The 21,157-nt window shown below is 40.0% G+C and overlaps 1 protein-coding gene and 1 pseudogene across 1 annotated transcript; one reads left to right on the top strand and one right to left on the bottom strand.

The window, feature by feature from the left end:
- Positions 1 to 4,590: 4,590 nt before the first annotated feature.
- On the top strand, positions 4,591 to 8,793 carry LOC115662016 (wall-associated receptor kinase-like 3; annotated as a pseudogene).
- A 2,294-nt stretch (positions 8,794 to 11,087) lies between these two features.
- On the bottom strand, positions 11,088 to 12,178 carry LOC115662017 (uncharacterized). Its single transcript, XM_030584191.2, has 2 exons — positions 12,022 to 12,178; positions 11,088 to 11,602 (listed from the first exon to the last, which is right to left on the bottom strand). The coding sequence occupies exons 1-2, from the start codon at positions 12,176 to 12,178 to the stop codon at positions 11,088 to 11,090; spliced, it is 672 nt and encodes a 223-aa protein (XP_030440051.2).
- Between the last annotated feature and the right edge of the window lie 8,979 nt (positions 12,179 to 21,157).

The following is a 21,157-nucleotide window of genomic DNA, read 5'->3' as shown; positions in this document are numbered from 1 at the left end:
CTCTAACACCAATAATGAAAAAAGTCTTCCGTGAGACAAAAACAAACATAATTGCTTGGACAGCGAGATCTCCTATGCTTCTGGGATTTTGCATATTCAAAATTGATGGAAATGGGTTGCAAACTTCACCGGAGTACATCTGCATCAAGGGATGACTTTGGTTTATGGTTTCATCTCTCTTCCCGGACCACTCTCATGGAAACTTTGATCATGCACCTGCCCATTATTTGAAGTGAACATTTTGTGCGATTAGAATTGTAACAAGTTTTTCTCATTGACTCTACTTTTTTTCTGAGTGAATTAAGATAATCATGATGCATTTTCTCAATTTCTAGTCCCTTTTATTATGTTTTCATGATTTTGCCCTCTCAAAATCTCCATTTTTCAATATCTTCGAAACTTGTAACTTGCAAGAAACACCTGGCTCCTACTCCGAAGGGGAAGGGAACGGTGATGTCCCCACATGTTTCAGTACATGCAGCCCCAGATGCTTGTACCGTGAGGGATACCAGAAGCACAAGAATTCGAAACACCGAGCTGGTCATGATTTTCATTGTCTCGTGTGTGCATGGACCTAAACATATGGAGAAGGGGGATATGTATGGGCTGAGTCCCTTAATATTGTTATTTATGTGGAAGAGGGGAAGAATTCTGATGTTCTGTACGCATAATTTTATTCCAGCTCCGCTACTTCCTAGTATCTCTGACGATGGTTCCTTGAGGATAGAAATATCAAAGCTTGATAGGTAGAGGACACCAATTTAAGCAGCCAAGTGTGACTTTTCCGAGATGATTTTGTCATCATCTTTTTCATGAGAAAGATACGGAGAGTTATTAAGCTAGACGGGGTTTCCGGACCCTTTGTTTTGGCCCCTGTTAAGCACATTATATTTGAGATATTTATTACTTTCCTTACTGACTTAAATTGTTTTGTGTACGCGTCAGTTTGTTTTAATTTATCCAAGACCAAAATTGGATGAATTCTTCCTATTCCACACTAGATTAAATATTGTTCCACGTCTTTGGTTATTGTCACAAAATTTCACATTTCATTGCCAATCTTTTTTGCTTAGAATTGAGAAGCTCTGTCACTGACAGTTCCTGATTTAACATGAATATGGTCTATCTGTAAATTCTGAATATTAGTCTGAGTTTAGCTTTGTTTATGTTATATATTGAATCAATTTCTGAGTTTAACCTCGCTTGGAGGCCTTGAAGTTCACCATGTTTCACGATGTGTGAATGGCTGCAGATTGAGTAAATTACAGGAAATTATTGCTAATCATCCCCATCTATGTTTCCAGAGGAAGTAAAATGTTGAGCAATTGTAATCCAATCTTACGTAGTATAGGATCCGTGTCTCCATAATTTAGCCAGGGGATTTCCTGATATTTTCGGGATTTGTCCAACAGAAAAAAAAACTCTAGAAATTTAACATGATGAGATTTGAAGATATTTTCTTTTGTTCCTCATCGAAGTGTCTCCTTTCAGAAATGCCCTCTAGTCATTTTCAGATTGGAGGACTTTGAAGACTCGTTTTTTCTTCTGGACACACATTAGGACAACGCTTGAAAGGTACTGAGAAATGGGAACTTAGCTTTCTGGGTTAGAAAAAGCGGAAAGTTCAAGACAACTGAACCGCACAGGTGATCTTTGACCCGCACCTGAGGCATTGAGGTCATCCCAGTCGTGGCATTAGCGGAAAGTGCAAAGTAAATTGCTTTTCCGAGCCAAATTCTTTGACCGAGAGAAGCAGAAGAAGACTTGTTATTACTTGTTATTAAAAAGAAGGAAATTACTTGAATGTCAAGTAGTTGTTGATGACACCGCTACTCTTTTAAATGAACGTCCCTCGTACATAATTTGGTTGCCAATGAATTATTTTGTTTGTTTGAGACTTATGAATATGATGGACATGTAAACATAGGGACGAACCTAAAGGGGCGAGCAGTGGCCCTCGCTACCCTGGCCTCTTGATACTCAATGGCGGTTTTTACCTTGGCCTCCTGATACTTGATCTAATTTTTATTGAAAAGGATGCAAAAGAAATATATTTCGATCTATATCGTGATCAAATCCAATATATGTTTCCAAGCAAACTACAGTTATGCCTGGCTCTTTTTCCCTAATGTTTCGAAAGCATAATGAATTTACAGAGTGAACAGCCAAGTGCTTGATGACTCATCTTTTTGTATGGAAACATTGCTTTTTATATTGACTGCGGCTCAAATTTCATTTTCATCATATATTTCCTTTCTTGATCTTAATGTTTAGACTCTATGTTTATTTAATAATCACCTCCAAAACTACAAGTGAGAAAGAGGGATCATGACCAATATTTGCTTCTGTTTTCCTATAACTTTTTTTAACTCTAAGGTTTTGTTTTTTAAGTCCTTTATTTTTCATGAGTTTGGAACACTTATTTGAAAAGGAAAGTTTTATAAATGGTCACACAGCTCGTAGCTCGTAGCCCACATCCATTCGCCTTCGATTCCCTTGATACTGAACCAGAAACGACAAAGAAAAGGAATTGAAATCTCATATGGAAATACGAATCGTCGATAAAAAGCCTGGGCATGCCATTGATTTGCTGAGCATTGTACTAGGCCCAAATGGCATGCTCCTCCATCCCTAATTTTCGTTAAATGAAAATGTACCTGTCCTTTGTAGAGATATTTCTCCATTTCCAATTCGCAAACTCTTCAAGTAGCAGGTGTTGAAAGAATTTGTGCTAACTCGGAAATTCGGAATAGTGATTATAAGAACACAGAATTGATTAGCCAAGCGACTGATGTTTATTCATCTACTACTAAATATTAGGTAGGAGTTAAAGCTATTCGGCATCACATGAGATTCTCGAGACGGGCTTATCAACATAGCCTCACCGGCGTGTCAACAATCTAGAATTCTCTCCGCATAATGTAGCAGTGCCCATGAGCACAAGTTTGTCGAAGGTTCGATCATGACATAGCAAGAACTTGTGATCTTGTGGACAATAGGCGAGCACAAGACCATTGGCCCAGCCAAGCTTACTTGTGGGTCACCACCAAGAAGCTTGTGGGCTACGGAAAGTCAGAATTAATAGCCAAGGAATGATAGTCTCTCTATTCTATCACTTCGGGAGACCAAGTTTATGGCATGTTCTAAATATAAGTTCTCTGTTGATAACGGTCTTGAAGATCACAGGGGTCACTATCAACAAAGTCATCCATTGGCTCCCACCATGCCGGTCTTTCCTAGTTTGTTTACGTACAAATTGGATTTCTTATAGGTGGGCATAAGTTAACTAGTTCTCCACAGGTTTTGGGCAAAATTCTTGCTTAGCTCTAGGTCTACATGGACCTGATCTATCACAGACACTAACCATGTTCGCATCATCTGGGAGTCACACTTAATCAACAGCTGTGCTTAACGCATCGACAGATGGTCTTGAAAAGTCATCCACCTTGTTAATGCCCCAAGTCTTTCTCATAAAAAATCATGACAAACTAATGCCCCAATAATGGGAAAAGTCGCACTTGGCTGCTTAAATTGATGTCCTCTACTTGTCAAGCTTTGATATTTCTATCATCAAGGAAACATCCTCACAAATACCAGGAAATAAGGGAGCTGGAAATTATGCGTACAGAACATGAAAATTCTTCCCATCTTTCACTTAAATAACAATATTAAGCGATTAAGCCCATATCCCCTTTCTCCATAGGTTTAGGTTCATGCACGTACCAAACATGAAAATCATCGGGAACTTAAAAAAATTATCCAAAAAGTCCTAAACCTATTGTATTTTTGTTAATTCAGTCCATCCAGTCAATTTTGGCCGGCCGGTGCTGACGTGGATGCCAGCCATACGGCCAATGTTGACGTGACAATTTTTTAAATATTTTACTATTTCTTTGAATTTTTTTATTTTTTCCTTTTTGTTTTTTCTATCTTCTTTTTTTTCTGCCCTTCTTCCCTATGGCTGGTCCAAAACCAATCTTACTTGGGATTTGCAATCCCAAGTTTTTCTATGAAGAGCAAATCTAATTGTATTAGTGGCTAGAATTGATTTCTTCTCGACTGGTCAGAGACAAGGGCCGGTGAGGTTGACCTCGCTGGCCTTGGGCGAAGCTCTCCCCCGCCTACCATTGGTGAGGGTGAGGTCGAGCTAAGGTGAGGCCGACCCTGCCGTCGCTGGGTGAGGGAGAACCTAGGGACAGGAAGATTGGCCTCGCTTTGGCTGGGTGAGGCTCGACCTCGCCCACACTAGTGACTAGTGGGGGCGAGCTTCGCCAAAGGCTGATGAGGTCGACCTCATTTGCTCTTCCCTCTGGCCGGTCACTAGGCCAGCCAGAAGAAGAAGGGAAGAAAAAAATATAAAAAATAGAAATAAAATATTAAAATATTAAAAAAATTGCCATGTCAGCGTTGGCAAGATGGCCGACGCTGGCCAGAGTCCACATCAACGTCGGGCGGCCAAAATTGGCCGGATAGATTAAATTGGCATAAATACAAAATGTTTAAATTTACATTAGCAAAATTGAAAGTTTTAGAACTGAATTGGCAAAAATGTAATAGATTTAAGACTTTTTTGGACAATTTTCCCTATGGAACTCTATGTTTCAAATTCTTTTGCTTCTGGTTTCCCTCATCGTACAATCATCAGGAGCTGCATCTCGACTTGCAAAGCATGACTGCAATGAAACATGCAGAAACATCACCATTCCCTTCCCCTTCAGAATAGGAGCCGAGTGTTTCATGGATGAGTGGTACGAGATTGATTGCCCACAAAGCAACACGGTTCCCATACTAAAAAAGATTGGATTGCCAGTTCTCAACTTTTCACTCCCAATTGCGATAGATCCAGGAACGGCATGATTAGGGTCAGTCTTCCTTTAATTTACTTAAAAGCAAGTTGTGGAGGAGACGGACATGGAACGTCTTTACATTGGTGAGATTAGAAGAAAGTCAATTTGTCTTCTTCAAGACATGGAACGTCTTTACATTGGTCGGTTGCAACACCCTGGCAACAGTGAATAGCACAGAATCAGTTGTTGGTTGCGGGTTGAAATGTGCTGAAACCAACACCCACATTAGCCAGTATAATGCTTGTTTCGGGAGGGAACGATGCGGCCAGATTCCGCTGCCCTTTAACCTACAGGGCATTAGTGTGGATTTCAAGGAAGAAGGTGGACATCAAGGGTGCAAGTACGCTTTCCTGGCAGATAGATCATGGTTCTTGAGGTCTAAATTTACAAGTTTATATGATTTAAGGTTGAATGATACGGTTCCAGTGGTGAGCATTACCAAGGATGCACATGAGCTTATCCAGCAAGATTACGTATTATATAGATCAAGCGATAATAACCCTGTCAGCTGTAACACATACAACCTCTATGGCCTCTACGAAAGAATGCCATTTATGCAGTGCTATTGTGGAACGGGGTATAGTGGTGACCCCTATCTTGTTGGAGGATGCCAAGTTAATATACTTTATGCTATCACATTCCGTTTTTAAGGGAAGTGGCTTGTTGATTCCCATAGTTTTCTCCGAAAAGAATGCATTCACACTGTTTAATGATCACATACATGCTTTTCTGCCTTCTTTTTTTGTTTCTTCTGCCCAAGATTGTACAAAGTGAATGCTCTTTCAAACAAAATTGACTATGATATACTGACAATAATTTACTGGAAACAGAAGGGAACATGAAAGTCCTTTAGTTACAAGCACAATATTTTAGCTATGGAATTAACAATTTATGAGGGAATGCGACCTACCAGTCTTTCTAATTTTACTCAAGGAGATGGGTTTTGCTGCTAATATATTTGTTTCTTATTTGTCATCAGATATTGACGAATGTGAAGAATCAAATGTGTGCCCCGAGACTTGTGTGAACATACCGGGCGACTATAAATGCATCAATGGTAGAAAGACAGCTCCATTCATTCTTATTGGTAAGTAGATCTTTCAACCGAGAATTTTAGACCACTTCATGCTCTTGAGTATTCTTAGAAAAAGAACAGCTTCGAAATAAATTATGTTCAGAACAGGTACAGAAATAAGTTTTACCTTACCCTTCCTTCTAACATGATAGCCATGTCGCTGGGTGATGATTACAGATAAGTTTCAATCTAGCAACCGCCAAACTGACCTCAAAACTTTCTTTCCACACTTATACTTACATTTGATAGATAAGAAAACACTTGAACTTTTCCAATGTCGCCGCTTCATATCTACTAAAACATATCCAAGGTTCCTACTTATTCTTGAATTGGAATAATTACAGTTATAATCAAGATGAATGCTGGTAGGAACATTTTGACTTTCATCAATGGTTTGTTAAATTCATTGTAGGGGAGATCAGTTGTACAGTGCAGATGTATGCATAAAAATTTCGCCGGATGGAAGTTAAACAGGAGACAAATTAATTTTTCATGGTTGTTAAGATAAATCCACATGAAAGGAGACTCAGGTTAATCACTTCTATATGTTTTCTTATAATCAGATTCACTTAATTTTTTTATGATAAGTTTCTTTAATAGATTGGTACATTTTGCTCACTTGTGCACCTTAAAGTTTTGCAATGCAAGGCTTGGGGCAGGCCTTGGGGCACTACGTTTGTGTCTTTTCTTATGGAGGTTGTACAAATACATCAAGATGAGAAAACAAATCAAGCTCAAAGAGAAATACTTCAAATGCAATGGCGGTCTTTTGTTCGAAAGTGAGCTATCTTCACCAGAAGGCTTTGTTGAGAAAAGCAAATTGTTCAACTCCAAGGATTTAGAGAAGGCCACGAACAATTTCAACGATGATAGGATACTCGGGCAAGGTGAGCAAGGTACTCTTTACAAGGGAATGTTAACGGAAATCCTTATTCTCTCACAAATTAACCAAAGGAACGTGGTTAAGTTATTGGGGTGTTGCTTGGAGACGGAAGTCCCGCTTTTAGTATATGATTTATTACCAAGCGGGACTCTATACCAATACCTGCACGACCCAAATGACGAGTTTCGTGTATCGTGGGACACATGGCTACGAATTGCGATTGAAATCACAGCAACCTTAATTTACTTGCATTCAGCAACCTCCATTCCTATTTATCATCGAGACATCAAGTCCACCAATATCCTCTTGGATGAGAAATATCGGGCAAAAATGGCAGATTTCAGTACTTCCAAGTTCGTTTCCCTCAATCAAACTCATGTAACCATATTGGTGCAGGAGACTTTCGGTTACCTAGATCCCGAGTATTTCCAATCAACTCAATTCACAGACAAAAGCGATGTGTACAGTTTTGAAGTTGTCCTTGTTGAACTCTTAACAGGCCAAAAGCCAATCTCGTCTATGAGGGAAGAAGAAGGAAGAAGCCTCGCAACCTATTTCATAATTTCGATGGAGCAAAATCGCTTGTTCGACATTGTGGATGCTCAAGTTTCAAAAGAAGGTAAGAAGGAAGAGATTGCATCAGTTGCTAACCTTGCAAAAAGGTGCTTATACTTGAATGGGAGTAACCGGCCTACAATGAAAGAAGTGGCAATGAAGTTGGAAGGGATAAGGAAGCTCCAAAATCCTTTGGGTATTCAGCAAAATCAAGAGAATCGCGAGGCAATTGAATCTTATGATGTTGCTTTTCCATCTAGCAAGTCAAACATTAATTTGGATGTCTTTACATTTTCGGATGTGCAACCACTCCCCAATGGCCGGCGAGGCTGGCCGGTCCGGCGATTGACCAAGAGAAGAAGGAAAGAAAAAAAAGAAAGAGAAAGAAAACAAAGGAAAAAAATAAAAATATATACTAAAAAATTGCCACGTTAGCATTGGCTGGCATCCACTGTTACGCCCCGAACCCCTACGAGATCGCGACATTCCTCTCTTGTCGAATGATGCGATATCCCAGGGTACCGCCGACCCCACTTATAGTGATCAAAGAGAACTTATATTCAAACATGACATTGATTTGGTCTCCATCCGTGATAGAATAGTTAGACGATCGTTCCTTAGCTATTAATTCCATTGAAGATGACTTTCCTTAGCCCACAAGCTTCTTGTTGGTGGGCCAACGGTGAGGTTGGCTGGGTCAGTGGTCTCGTGCTCACCTATTGTCCATAAAATCACAAGTTCTCGCTATATCATGATCGAAATACTAACAAACTTGTGCTCATGGGGTACTGTTACATTATGTGGAGAGAATTATAGACTGTTCACACGCCGGTGAGGCTATGTTGATGAGCTTGTCTCTAGGATTTCATGTGGTACTAAGTAGTTGTAGTTCAAACCTAATATTTAGTAGTAGATGTGAGACTACCGTGTAAAGTGCAATGATAATAAACAATGGTCGCTTGTCTAATCAATCCTCATGTTCTTATAATCAATGTTCAGAACTTCCAAGTTAACACAATTTCTTTCAACACCTAATAGTTGAAGAGTCTACAAATTCGAAGTGGAGAAACATCTCGCGAATGACCTCTTCCCAAAAATCCACATAAAATAAAGTATCACAACGAAGGACAAATACATTTAACGAAATTAGGAATGGGGTAGCATGCCATCAGGAACTAGTACAAGGCCCAGCAAATCAATGGCGTGTCCGGGGATATGATCGAGTGAAACAATCCAACTCTCGATTTTCGTGTTTCAATTTGAGATTTCAATTCTATATTGTGTAGCATTTAGTGGGCCACGCTTTGCCAGTTCCTTTTCAATTGGAGACTTATGAAGGGGGCCCTGGCTGCAAGAGAGGCCCAATTAGGTGGACAGTGAACTTTGGGAAGAAGATTTGGGGTTTGCGAGAAGTAAGCTTACGAGCTGTGTGACCATTTATGAAACTCTCCCTTTTAAAAAAGGGTTTCAAATTTATGAAAAATAAAGGATTCAACGAGAAAAAAACAAATCCTGGAGTTAAAAAAAAAAAAGCTAAGATAAAAAGAAGCCAATATTGGTCATGATCCCTCTTTCTCACTTTTAGTTTTGGAGGTGATTCTTAAATAAACATAGCATCTAAACATTGAGATTTTGAAAGGATAAATATAATAAAGTAAAGGAATAAACTTTTAAAAAATCACGTTTACTGATGTTTTTCAGCAAACAGGTTTAATGAGCATGTGAAAATATAATAAACCGAATAGAAAAGTTCTTACTCAAATAATTTGGCACCTGTGAAGTTTAAGTAGAAAATATTCAAGAAATAGACAATCTAAGGAGAGTATCTAGGGGGACAAGCAGGTCCAGGAAAATTCGAACTTCGAAAAATCAATAATAAATCTTAGTTGAGCGGTGAAACAAGCGAAAACCCCAAAATCGATACACTTGTGAATTCACCGTATCCGCACGCGAGGAGACGTACAAGAGCACGTCAAATCAAAACGGGGTTTCAAAAATCAGCAAGCAATCACGGAAAGAAGGAGACGACCCACGAAAGAAAATCAGGAGAGCCAGAGAGGACTGACCCGAAGACGAAGAATGGAAGGAAGCTCGCTCACGGCTTCTGGGAATTCATACGGGATCGTTGAGGAATGGCGATTTGAAGGAGGGGGGGAAGTTTGCTTGGAGGAGCAAGCTTGGGGAAATTGGATGCGAAAGCCCGTCGATTTCACTCTAAATTTTCTCGCGATTTTGCCTCAAAACGACGGCGTCGCGCGCTGTTTCGTTTCGTTCATCGCCTGGCTGCTAGTCCCTGCGCTGGGGGGAGGAGAAGGGGGCGAAATTACCGTTCAACCCCCACCCTTGAGGGGCTTTAAATTGGTCCCCCTCTGTAATCTCACCTTTTTACCATTTTTGTGGGCCCGTGGTCTAGTGGATATGTTTTGACTCCTTTTGTGTGATTAGTTTGATTCGTGAATTTAGCACTTTGAACTTTTTTTAAAAAATTTAAATCAAAATGGTCGATAAAAAAAAATTTAGACGAATATCGGCACTTAGAATCATATATGCCGTATAAATCCTTTTATTATAAGTTTTGGAGAAAAATTATTTTTGTAGATTCCAATAATTGAAATGTAGTTCTCTGGTCTATAATCTAGGGGCACTAGTACATGGATCCGATTATCTGAAGGTCTGTGGGGTTAAGTTCAACGTGCCCCCCTCCTAAATCACAAAACAAGTTTGTATAAAGTTTATGAGATTTGAACGAGCGATCCTTGATTCCTAGTCGGAAGTCCCTTGATATCCCCAACAAACTACGTTAATCTCCGGAAGGGGTTCGAAGTGCAGTTCTCATATAATAAAGTAACAATTCCATAGTGAGGTTGTTTCATGCTCATCTCTACCGTCGAGGAAACTTTATGGTCGCAGATTTACAATGCTGTCAAGGGTGGCCTTTGCATTTGACTTTCTTCCTTTTTGCAAATTTTGTGGTGTGTGCGTTTTAGATTTTTTTTTTCTTATCTGAAGTACCAAGGACTTTTGTCACGTATCAATGCGGGCATGTTAATTTACATTAATTTTTTTTATAATTATTACAAACGCAAATAAAAATTTAAATTGGATTAATATCACAAAAAATCTTAAACTAGTATACATGTAACAAATTTAATTATAAATTGGTGATGTGGCTAGTCCACGGAAAATCCATAAGGTTAATACCACTAAAAAACCCATATTAGTGCACCTGTGACAAAATTGACTGTATTAGTATGAGATTTTTCGTGATATTAACTCTATGAATTTCCACGTCACCGTACAATGTGTCACACCCCGAACCCCCGACGAGCGCACGACACCTCAAGCTCGGTCGAATTAGTGCGACGTCCTTGGAAACGTCGCCGACCCAAATCAACACATCTGAGTTCGAACACGGCGGAAACGAGAACATAAACCCTGACAATATAATCATGGGGTAATAGGGAGAGACAAATCACCAAATCACCAAGCACTATATTACACCGCGATATATATAATATCCATTACAATCCATCACAACCAGCAACAAACCACTTCATTACACCCACCATATTCACCATAAACATATTATACACGCAAACCGGCTTCTAAAGTTCGTACCACCAACATTAAAAGGGATAAGTAGTCTGGGTATATACTAACTCCAAAAAGGGGCACTTCAAAAAGGGTTACCCTACCCCTACTAACCCCTACGGCCTCTAGACGGTGTCTACTCTAAATCGGTCTCCCCAGAACCTGAATCTGACTCTCCTTGATCCACCTGCTCCTCTGACGACTTAGAATCCGCCTCAATCTCAATCAGATTATCTTCATCTCCCGACTCCAATGGGACCTCAATCAGCTCCTCTTCTTCAGGTTCCTCCTCCGGTTCTTCCTCGGGTTCTTCTTCAGGCTCCATCTCAAGTTCCTCCTCGGGTTCTCCCTCAGGTTCTTCTTCGGGCTCCTCTTCTGCGGGTTCCTCCTTGAGCTCTTCTCCTAAATCCACGTCCATCGGATCATACCCTGCTTGTGACTCTTCCGCTTCCGGTTCAAGCTCAGCCACCGTGGGTTCGGGTTCTGCAGGTACAGGCTGATGATCTGACTGTGCTAGGCTAGTGTCGAGGCTGGTCATCTCCCCATCAGGAGGACGTATAGCTGATGGATCCCAATCTCTCACTCCATCAAGAGGGGCATCGAAACCACCAACCGGACCGAACTCGTTCATACCCTCCCGAAAGCACCACCCTGTATAAGTATGGGCTTGTCAAATGGGTTGTCCTATATCTACCCAGACTACTGTGGCAATATCATGTGAATAATCTCTTATCACAATTTCTTCACAAGAAATTATACAATTAAAGGGGTAACACGCGATGATTAATCAAGATGCCCCATCTATATTTCATTGGAATCTCGGAAAAGAAAGTACACACAAGGGAAATTTCACTATTAATAACAAAATTCGTGAAATACAATCCCTATAGATCAATCTAAAAACAAGAAGAGAATCCTATTACATTATTACTAAAATGAGTAAAAAGGAAACCCTATACATCAAATCTATGAAAATTACATGAACGGAGATTTCCTCATGGAATATAGCCAAACTCCTAATGAATCTTCTTTAGGCACGAGGCAAATTCGTTTGTTTTCTTGGGTCAAACGTTCAACTTCGGCTAAAGCCTCATCCTTTTCCTTAAGAGCTCTTGCGGCTATAGCTTGTTGTTGAGTTGGCTTCTCGGGGACATTAGGGAGATCCACTTTAAGCTCAAGCTCGAGGCGACGGTGTATGTACTCCGGCAATGCATGATGTATCTTCATTTCCCCTTCCAATTCTGACTCGTCGGTAATGAGAATCGGCTATGGGTGGCATTTGTACCACGTATCAATGATGGATTTGATCATTTCCTTCAAATCCGCCATTTGGCCCTTTTGGATGACATCTTTGTGATAGTCAAAATGATATAACCCCAACTTGAGGAATGGCGGATTCTTTTGAAGCGCGCGATATTGACGGATCACCCTAAAAGGGTAATATGACGTAGACCCCGTGAGACCCAAAAGTGGGATTGGGTTGTCGGATCCGTTATTAAGGCGTACCTCGGGATTTCCAAGCCAAAGAACATGCCATTGGATTTGATTTGGAACAAGTTTCTTAAAAAAATTAAACCAAGTTGAGAATGACCAATAAGGAAAGATTTCTTCCTTTTCTAGGAAGAGCGAGATAGGATGACAATTTTTGGACACATCTATGATTTTCAAGCTCAAACCGAAGTCTTTGAGGTGAGACACCAACCAAATTTGGAGTAAACCTATTGGGGCTCTAAACATACCATTTCTGTTTTGTTTGAACTTATTGAGTGATACGAAGGTCTCACCTAGAATCATATTGGAGAATCTTTTGAACATACACACTTGATTGACAATGTGAACTACCAAAGGATCCATGGTCTTTTTGGTGAATGGAAAGACCACAAAACCAAAGAATGCTAAGAGAAAGACTCGAAGAATTTGATTACCCGCTTCTTTTGGCAAGTTAGAAAAATGTCGTTCTAAGAATGTAAAAGGGAGTGCATTAGAATTTCCTCTAAGAACGCCTTTGATTTAGAGAATGTCAACTCCTAAGAATTGGCTCAAAAGAGTTATAGGATCTATATCTATCGGAGGACTAACTAGACCAAAAGACCCGACTTTTCCAATGGCAATATCGTACTCCTCAATTATAGGGATCAATTCGTTTCGACCAAACACAAAAGTGGATGTCTTTGAGTTCCAAAAATGGGACAATGCTTTGATCATAGCAACACGAGGCTCGATATATAAAAGTGCGGGAAGATATCCGATCCTCTTTTCCACGTAGTCCTTGTGCTTTGACTCGAGACTTTCCCACATGGTCACGAGAGCTCTAAGTACGGGGATCATTCGAATCTCCGACATATCCATTTTGACTAACCTTAATTTGAGGCATCAAGATTAATCACCACGCATTATAGAAAGAAATATAACATGGAATGACGTAATTGAAATTGCAGAACGATACAATCAACCTTACCGCGAAGAAAAAGAAGGAAAAAAAATGGCAAACACATCGACACGTCGCATGAGGACATGTGAGTTTTGACATCTAAGGGTAGGATTCTAAAGGTTTAAGGTCCCCACCTTAATTAGATAAGAAGAGTTTACCCACCGCTACTAATGTCAGTCGGTGCACTTTTTACTAATCAAGATGAGCGATATTGAAGAATGGATTACCACATGCATTCTCATGCGGATTCCACTCTTAATACCTCCTAAAGGTGCCCTAAAAGCGATCCGGGGTTTTAGACCACGGGACGTGGGTGCATTGTGTTGTGCTAAAGCAAGTAAACATGCGTTTAAATCTAAAACAAAGAACACTTCAATATAATCTCATACATTTGACATACATCCGAACGCCATCTACAAAACAAGGGATTTGCACTCACTCCACCCCTTATATCTCCCACTTAAAAAACCATTTAACACATGGTTAGCGGACTAACCTCATTTTCCAAGCGCCTTCGACATGCAGACGATGCTACAAAATGTAAACAAGTGAGATAATAACCAACAAGTTTATTACGGCTTTAATCCACTTAGGTTTGTAACCTAGTCCCCAGTGGAGTCGCCAAGCCTGTCGCGACTTACCTCTTGAGGGCCGAACTCGATGAGGCGGGTTTCGAGGTAAGTGTTCATGAAATGGTCCATACGGTACATCATAAAAGATTGCTCATCCGTATGGTCCATTATTCATGAACGTGAATCTTCCCTAATTCATACCTCGCGTGATAGCGGATTAATTTTATCTTTAGGAGTCGCCACTAGCCTAGGTCGAAGGTCGGCTAGAATACCTAATCAATACGCAGGAATTTCGTATTGGTTTCTACGAAACCAGAGATCAAAGGTTCGGGGACTAGCTTACGTTAATATTTCTATAAAAGCCCTTTCGGTACCGCTAAACTTAACATGGTTGTTATCTAAGTTGTCATGCATTTGTTCTTTACCATTTTCATGCTAAAGTTTTAATCCACTAAGTGATCATGCATCTTTTTTTTTGTGTTTTCATTTAAGATTCTAAACTAATCCTATCTTAGTCTAGAAAAAGAAAGAAACAATCAATTATATTGAAAGACATTTCGTAAAGTAAACACTCAAAATATTGAAAAGACGAGCTAATTCTAAGTATGAGAAAGTAAAACCCGCAACTCGTCGGGTGTTTATTACAACACAAATTGAAAACCCGAGACATGATCAAGGATGAATGAATTGAATACAAATTGAAACCGGATCGGACATCGGTCTATCGCCACCATCAAGTGAATACAAATTGAAACCGGATCGGACATCGGTCTATCGCCACCATCAAGTGAATACAAATTGAGACCGGATTGGACATCGGTCTATCGCCTTGGTCTTTTACAATTTGGATTATCCCCTCCATGGATCGCCTCTCAGGTGTCGGCGTTTAGATTCACAACATACATTCACGACAAACAATGCACAAAGGAACAACCAAAGAAAAGAAATGGTGCAAACAATTCACTAATTAAGCACGGGCCTCGGGATCAGCCTTTGTTTTTCATGCATTTCGATTCACCACCCACCTAATCATCTGACATTATTTGATTAATGGTTAACGATAATGGGCTACCATTTGCATTCACAAAACGGCAACTCATATCAATTAACCCCTAAAGTCGGGTTCTAAATGACCATAATGGGCTACCCGCCGAACATGCACCCGGCCTAACGTCCATCTAACAAACACATGCATAGCAATGGAATAAGCATGCATTCAGGCCCATGGGCCTTATTTCTCAACCAATCAAGCAATGGGAAGTGGGCTTTATAAGGAGACCACTTATTCAGTTATTATCTAATTCAGATTGCTTCTGTTCAGATGTGATTAACTAACCTAATGATGTCCAAATGAAGTGATTCAGGTTTCATTAGAAAGCTTATGTCATGAGGATCAAAAGTTAAGAAGACCATTTTTTTCTAAATCCCCACCGATTTTCACGAAACAGACAATTTCACTATCGGTGAGAGACTGGACCCGGTTCTGTTAGGGATTTCAAAATAATAGCGGGAAAAATAACAAAACTTATCAAAACCGCATGAAAATTTTTATACAGTTAGGATTCTCCGTGTGTGACAACTTTCATGTTTTGAGTTTTTGCCAAAAAGTCCTCCAAATTTTTGTAAAGTTCGGTTTTCACAAAGGACTCAACTGCAAATCGAATTTTAACCCGAGAAGACCTTATATGAAATTTTCAGCAAATTGACCATCTAAAAATTGCTATTAGGCCCTCAAAATTTCCAGTCAACATAATGAGAGCCCAAGGAACAACTTTGTGGTTTTGATTTTTCGTAAAGGAGGACTCTAACTTTATCAAATTCGAAGAAACATCTTTTGTATTCCAAAGGAATGAAAATCAGATCTGAACACAGATACTGATTAGATCATAAAAATTCCTTTTGAAAATTCAAATGAATTCCGATTTTGATGAAATTAGTATCACTGAAAATATCTCGATCTCAGTGTGAAATTTTGTGTAGAAAATCTTGTCATATTTTGAATACATGAATATATAAAAATTGAAGAACACATGAAGATGAGTCAGAAACTAGTCTGTCACCAGATCTATGCAATATGACGTTGCAGATCGTACAATCCTAACATGCTTGGAATTTTATGAAAATTTTATGATGAACATATTAAGATGTGTTCTACGACTTTCATGAGAAAGTTTCTTCAAAAAACGATCGTAGAAAATCATAAAAATCATAGAACAGCACAACGTCAATCAGGAGATCATCAGAACAGACTTGAACATCACATTCCAAATTCTGATCCTAACCTCCGAAAGAGTTTTGACATAGAAAACTAAGTCTGATTGAGGCATGCAATATATCAAATCAAAGCTTGAGACGTGTTTTACGATTCTCTAGTTCATCACTTCGCAAGATTTCGACATTAACGAGCTGAAATCAGCGTCTCAAACATGTAGGTTTCTCTGTACACGAATTTACAGAATAACATCCAAGTGTACTTACCTTATTTAATGATGCTTCGACGCGCAATCGAACGATCCGGTCTCCGTATTCAGATCAAGAGCAGCACGGAGAAGTCTTGGAAAGCTCAACAAACCTATGAGAATAGAGTGCACAAGTTATAGTGAGAACCGACTCGATTTCGCGTTAATGAACTAATAACGAAAAATCAAGTCGACAGAAGCGATCTGGTGGCTATTCAGCGGGAAGCTGGCCACCATAGCCACGTGAAGACACCAAGGAAGGCTGCTGGAGGTTCGGGAATGCCGGAGGGATCGCCGATCAGCCGATTCAGCCGCTTGAACCGGCTGATTCAATCACCAGCGACTATGCCGGTGATGCTGGCGTGGGGGAGATCACGCTGGACAGAGGAGTTCAAGACACCAGCAAGGACAACTGGTCTTGTGACCAGCCTTGTGCTGCCGTGGAGGACGGTGGTGAGGCGGCGACTCGTCGGAAAACAGCCGGCGAGAGGTGGAAAGGCCGGCGGCCGAGAGAGAGAGCAAGAGGGAGAGAGATGCATGAACTAGGGAGAGAGAGAGAGAGAAGAGAGGAGAGAGAATTCAAATCTGAAAAATGAGAGTCCTCCTCCAATTTTGGAGGGAAAAAAAACTATATACTCCCCTCAACTTTGAATCCTAGCCCTTAGATTGATCCAATAGCCTAGAATGCATCCTTAATGATTAAGAATATTTCTTAAGGGCTAAGGATTGGTGACATGGCATTATGGATGTACATGATCAATTCTAAATGAATGGTCATGCTTGATTTGCTTATCCCCTAATTAATTTGCTTAATCCTTAAGGAAGGGCATTTTAGTAATTTTACTTAGGGGCATTTTTGTAATTTTCAATTAAGGGCATTTTTGTCATTTTTGGGCTCAAAAGGATGTGGCCGGCCTTGGCTGGTCGGAATGGACCGTCGATCGCCGGATTTTCGACCGGAAAATGGCCAGTCCGATCGGATCGGTTCAATTCGAATCAAACCGAGTTGAACCGGTTTGTCCCGAGTTTGGCCGGGTTGAACCGGTTCAATCCTTGGTTCCATTTGTTCCAATTTTGTATAATTTGATCTCTATCATGATTAATTGACCCCATTAATATTGAATTCGATCGAATTGGATTGAACCGATTTGAAATTCATGCACAAATTGATCGAATTTAACTTATTTAGCTCAATTATTCTTGAATTTGGATAATTGCATGGCCAAGTTAGACTAACGAATTTAGTTGAAGTCCAATTAGCCAAATTGAGTCTCAATTCATCAAATTGAATATTAGTCCAGAATGGGTCAAGTTGAATTGCACTAATTGGACCAATTACTCTTAGACTTCTTAATCATTGGATCACTAAATTGATCAAATTGACTCAAATTCATGTGAATCTTTCAAAATTCATTTTGAATTTGGATTTGATATAAGAAATTAGGCTCATTCGTGCCTCAATTGCGCAAATCACGAAGAATCGATCCAAATCGCTGATTATGGCCAAAATTGGGGATTTTTGCGTTTGGATTGGAATTACAAAATTTGTTCCAAAATTGAATATAAGATGACCTCTAGATCAAATGTCGTGAAGAAAACCAACCTAAAAAACGACTAGAAATGAAGTAATTTCATTTTTGGCCGATTTGAACCAAATTCCGCAAATTGGGAAAAAGTTGATTCTAAATCGATTTTTGTAAAATTTCAAATGCCAAAGGCAAATTGAATGTAAAATAAGATGATTTTTGGATTTTTGTATTTTTCAATTTTTTTTGGTCAAAGGTTTGACCAAAAGTCAAACCTAGTTGACTTTTCACTAGGCGCTTGATTTTATAATCAAATCTTTGAATTTTTCTGGAATTTTCACTTCTAAAGTGAAATTAAACTTGAAATGAATCTTTTTATGCAAAAAGCCCCAACTTGACATGGGGTTGACTTTTTGTCAAAGGGTTGACCAAAAAGTCAACTCGAAAGTCAACCGTTTGACTTTTCGGGTTTTTGCATGAAATGAATAGAAAATTGTTTACAGAAGCTAGGCCAACAAACAGAATTAAAAAGCGACACTTTTTGTTCAAGAAACGGGTTCCGTCGCGATCGGAAACCATAATCTCGATTTTTCTACTTTTAATGACGCGTCGGCTAAAAATTAGGTGTTAACAAGTGAGCACGTCGACAAACCACATTTTATCTGGACCCCGCGTTACAGTACACGCCTTAGGGTTTTTAGTGATCACGCGCACGCCACATCACATGCCAATTTCACACGACCAACTCGCACACGACACCTAAAGTGTTCAAATCACCCACAAGCCACATGAACCCACAAATTCATCAATTCCACTTGCACAAGCTCAATTTAACACAATTTTCGTATTCTAGGCTAATTTTCACCAATCAAGAGCGTCGCACTCATGCCACAAATCCTGATTCACCACATATAGTAATTCAAACGTAAACACGCCGCAATTCAGCCACAATAAGCACGTCAACTCGGCCACCACAGAAAAATCACTAAAACATCACATTTAGGCCCATTTTTTATGCAATAATTCCCGATAATAACTCGTAATCATCCCCGATCACCAACTTAATCAATTCTAACCTCAATTCCACCTCTAAAATTATCACAAATCCATCCAAACAACTCAGCCAACTCAGTCCACCAATTTCTCCACAAATAACCCCTAAAACTCGCTAAAACGGCCACGAACTAACCCGAAATTACCTGTTATCCTAGGCGAGGGTTAGGATATCACTTACCTAGAGTCCTAAGCTAGATTTAGCAACCAAGGGTGGCGGAACAAGGGAGAACAGCAACGGTGGCGCCAACGAGCGGCGAGGGGCGCTGACGGCCTCACGGCGACCACGGACGGACGGCGGCGAACGGACGTGCGGCGGCGGCCAAAGGCGTGGCCAGCTGGCCACTTTCACGTGAGGAAGAGGGGGAGGGAAATTCGGCCAAGAGGAGAGGGAGAGGGTGTAGGCGTGAATGAGAGGGAGAGAGAGAAAGAGAGAGGAAAAGAATTTATATAAGTGACACCAATAATTGGTGTCCTACCCCAAGCCAAAATTACCATCCTACCCCCCTCTCAACTTTCCGTTCAATGGCCAAGATTCAATCTTATCCAAAAATCGACGGCCAAGATCAACTCTCACAAAAAATATCCAAGGGAAAAATTGGAATTTCACAAAAAGTAAAGGGGCAAAATCGTCCAAAAATTTATATCTCTAAAGTTAGTATGAAATGACCAAAATGCCCTTCTCACATTACACTTGGTCTTCACAAAATCCCAGGGGCAAAACGGTCATTTTCCACTTCCTGTCAAAATTTCAGTTTTCTGACGAATCCGGACAAATCTGAGGTTGACCACGTTAATAACGACGTCATCCAATTACTCTGTCATCACTTTCAAAATTTTCAACACCCAAACTCAGTCTCTATTTAATGGCCAAACTCAAATACACGCGACTTGAGCTTATTTCAAACTAACGGGTGGCTTTCGGGAAAATTCGTACATTCGACCCATGGTCGATACTAAATCGAGCCACGTTTAAGTTCACTTGAGCCATGGCAACCTCGATTGTCATGTAATTGCGAGGATCAATCACTAGTTCTAAAGAACGCGATCGTTTGGAATAGGTTTGAGATCGTTCGCAAATTTCGTATTCTGGCGAGGCGGAATCACCCGCGATCCAATTATACGACATTCGCAAATCGATTCATGACCATTCTTAGATCGGTTTATATTAGCTCAAAATATCACCTCGATAATCCTTATGGTAGAAATTCAGTCTATGGTTAGGTTCTATGGTCACATGAATCTAGATCCCTAATTAGCATTTCCCTACTAGTTAGTGTCCCAAGAGTGATCAAGTCTAGGCGAGATTTACTACAAGTGCGTTATTGAAATTATGCATTTTATAAATACCAAGTGGATCGAAATTTAGAATGTCACATAATGTCACTATACGTCATCCACGTCGGCAAATTTAACGGTAAAATCCAACGGAAGTTAATGGAGGGCTAATTTGTCACAGGTGTACCGGTTTGGGGTTTTTAAGTTTGGATTCATTTTTCTTATTTTCTTAATAAAATACAATTCAGTTAACTTGTTTTTCGTTAATTTTAAAATGTTTGGATAAGTGACATGGTGTAATTTTTACGGGATACTCAAGGCGGCCCTCTAGGTTATATAGTATTCGATTAGCACGGTCAGTTATGTTTTAGGTGACATGGTGTCTGTTGCCCAATCTAGTGCCACTGGGACATGATTCAATGATCCCAACGACTCTTTTACCCACCTCAAGTTTGGTCTCCTTTTCATTGATGGTGCGTGAGGAACGGAAACTTGTATCCTTCACCTGTTTCTTCCCAGAAACTCACACCCAGTTCCTAAAGGTTTTAAGGGATCCCTAGCTGCTGGCAACATAATCGTTCCCAGAACAGTTGCTGTACGTAATACCAACGTTGGTTCGGCCACTGTTACAATTGGACTCGCAGCCTATCATGGCCAGTTCCGATTCCTGGCTCCTCATCAGAGCGAGCACGCCACACCGGACCACAACGAAGTAAATTTTTGTCCAGGAGAAGTAAGGTGGCTCCCTTTTATTAAAAAAATTTGGGTAGTATTGTCAATATACTTACGTCACTAATAAAATTTCAGAAGAGTTAGTAATTTAGTACTGAATTAGAATGATGATAAATTCTTCACAGTAGTGATAAGTGATTAACCATGATGGTAGA

This window comes from Syzygium oleosum, unplaced genomic scaffold (assembly GCF_021117445.2).
Source record: "Syzygium oleosum isolate NSW1041296 unplaced genomic scaffold, Sole_v2.1 Sole_v2.10, whole genome shotgun sequence".
NCBI lineage: Eukaryota > Viridiplantae > Streptophyta > Magnoliopsida > Myrtales > Myrtaceae > Syzygium > Syzygium oleosum.
The sequence above is the reverse complement of the archived record's forward strand: the minus strand, read 5'-3'. Positions and strand labels throughout refer to the sequence as shown.

Excerpts from the sequence above, each read along its gene's own strand:
- LOC115662017 (XM_030584191.2), bottom strand. The coding sequence starts at position 12,178 with ATGAAGATACATCATGCATTGCCGGAGTACATACACCGTCGCCTCGAG. Across the intron at positions 11,603-12,021 it reads GGCTTTAGCCGAAGTTGAAC|GGTGGTGCTTTCGGGAGGGT; the intron begins GTTTGACCCAAG and ends ATACTTATACAG.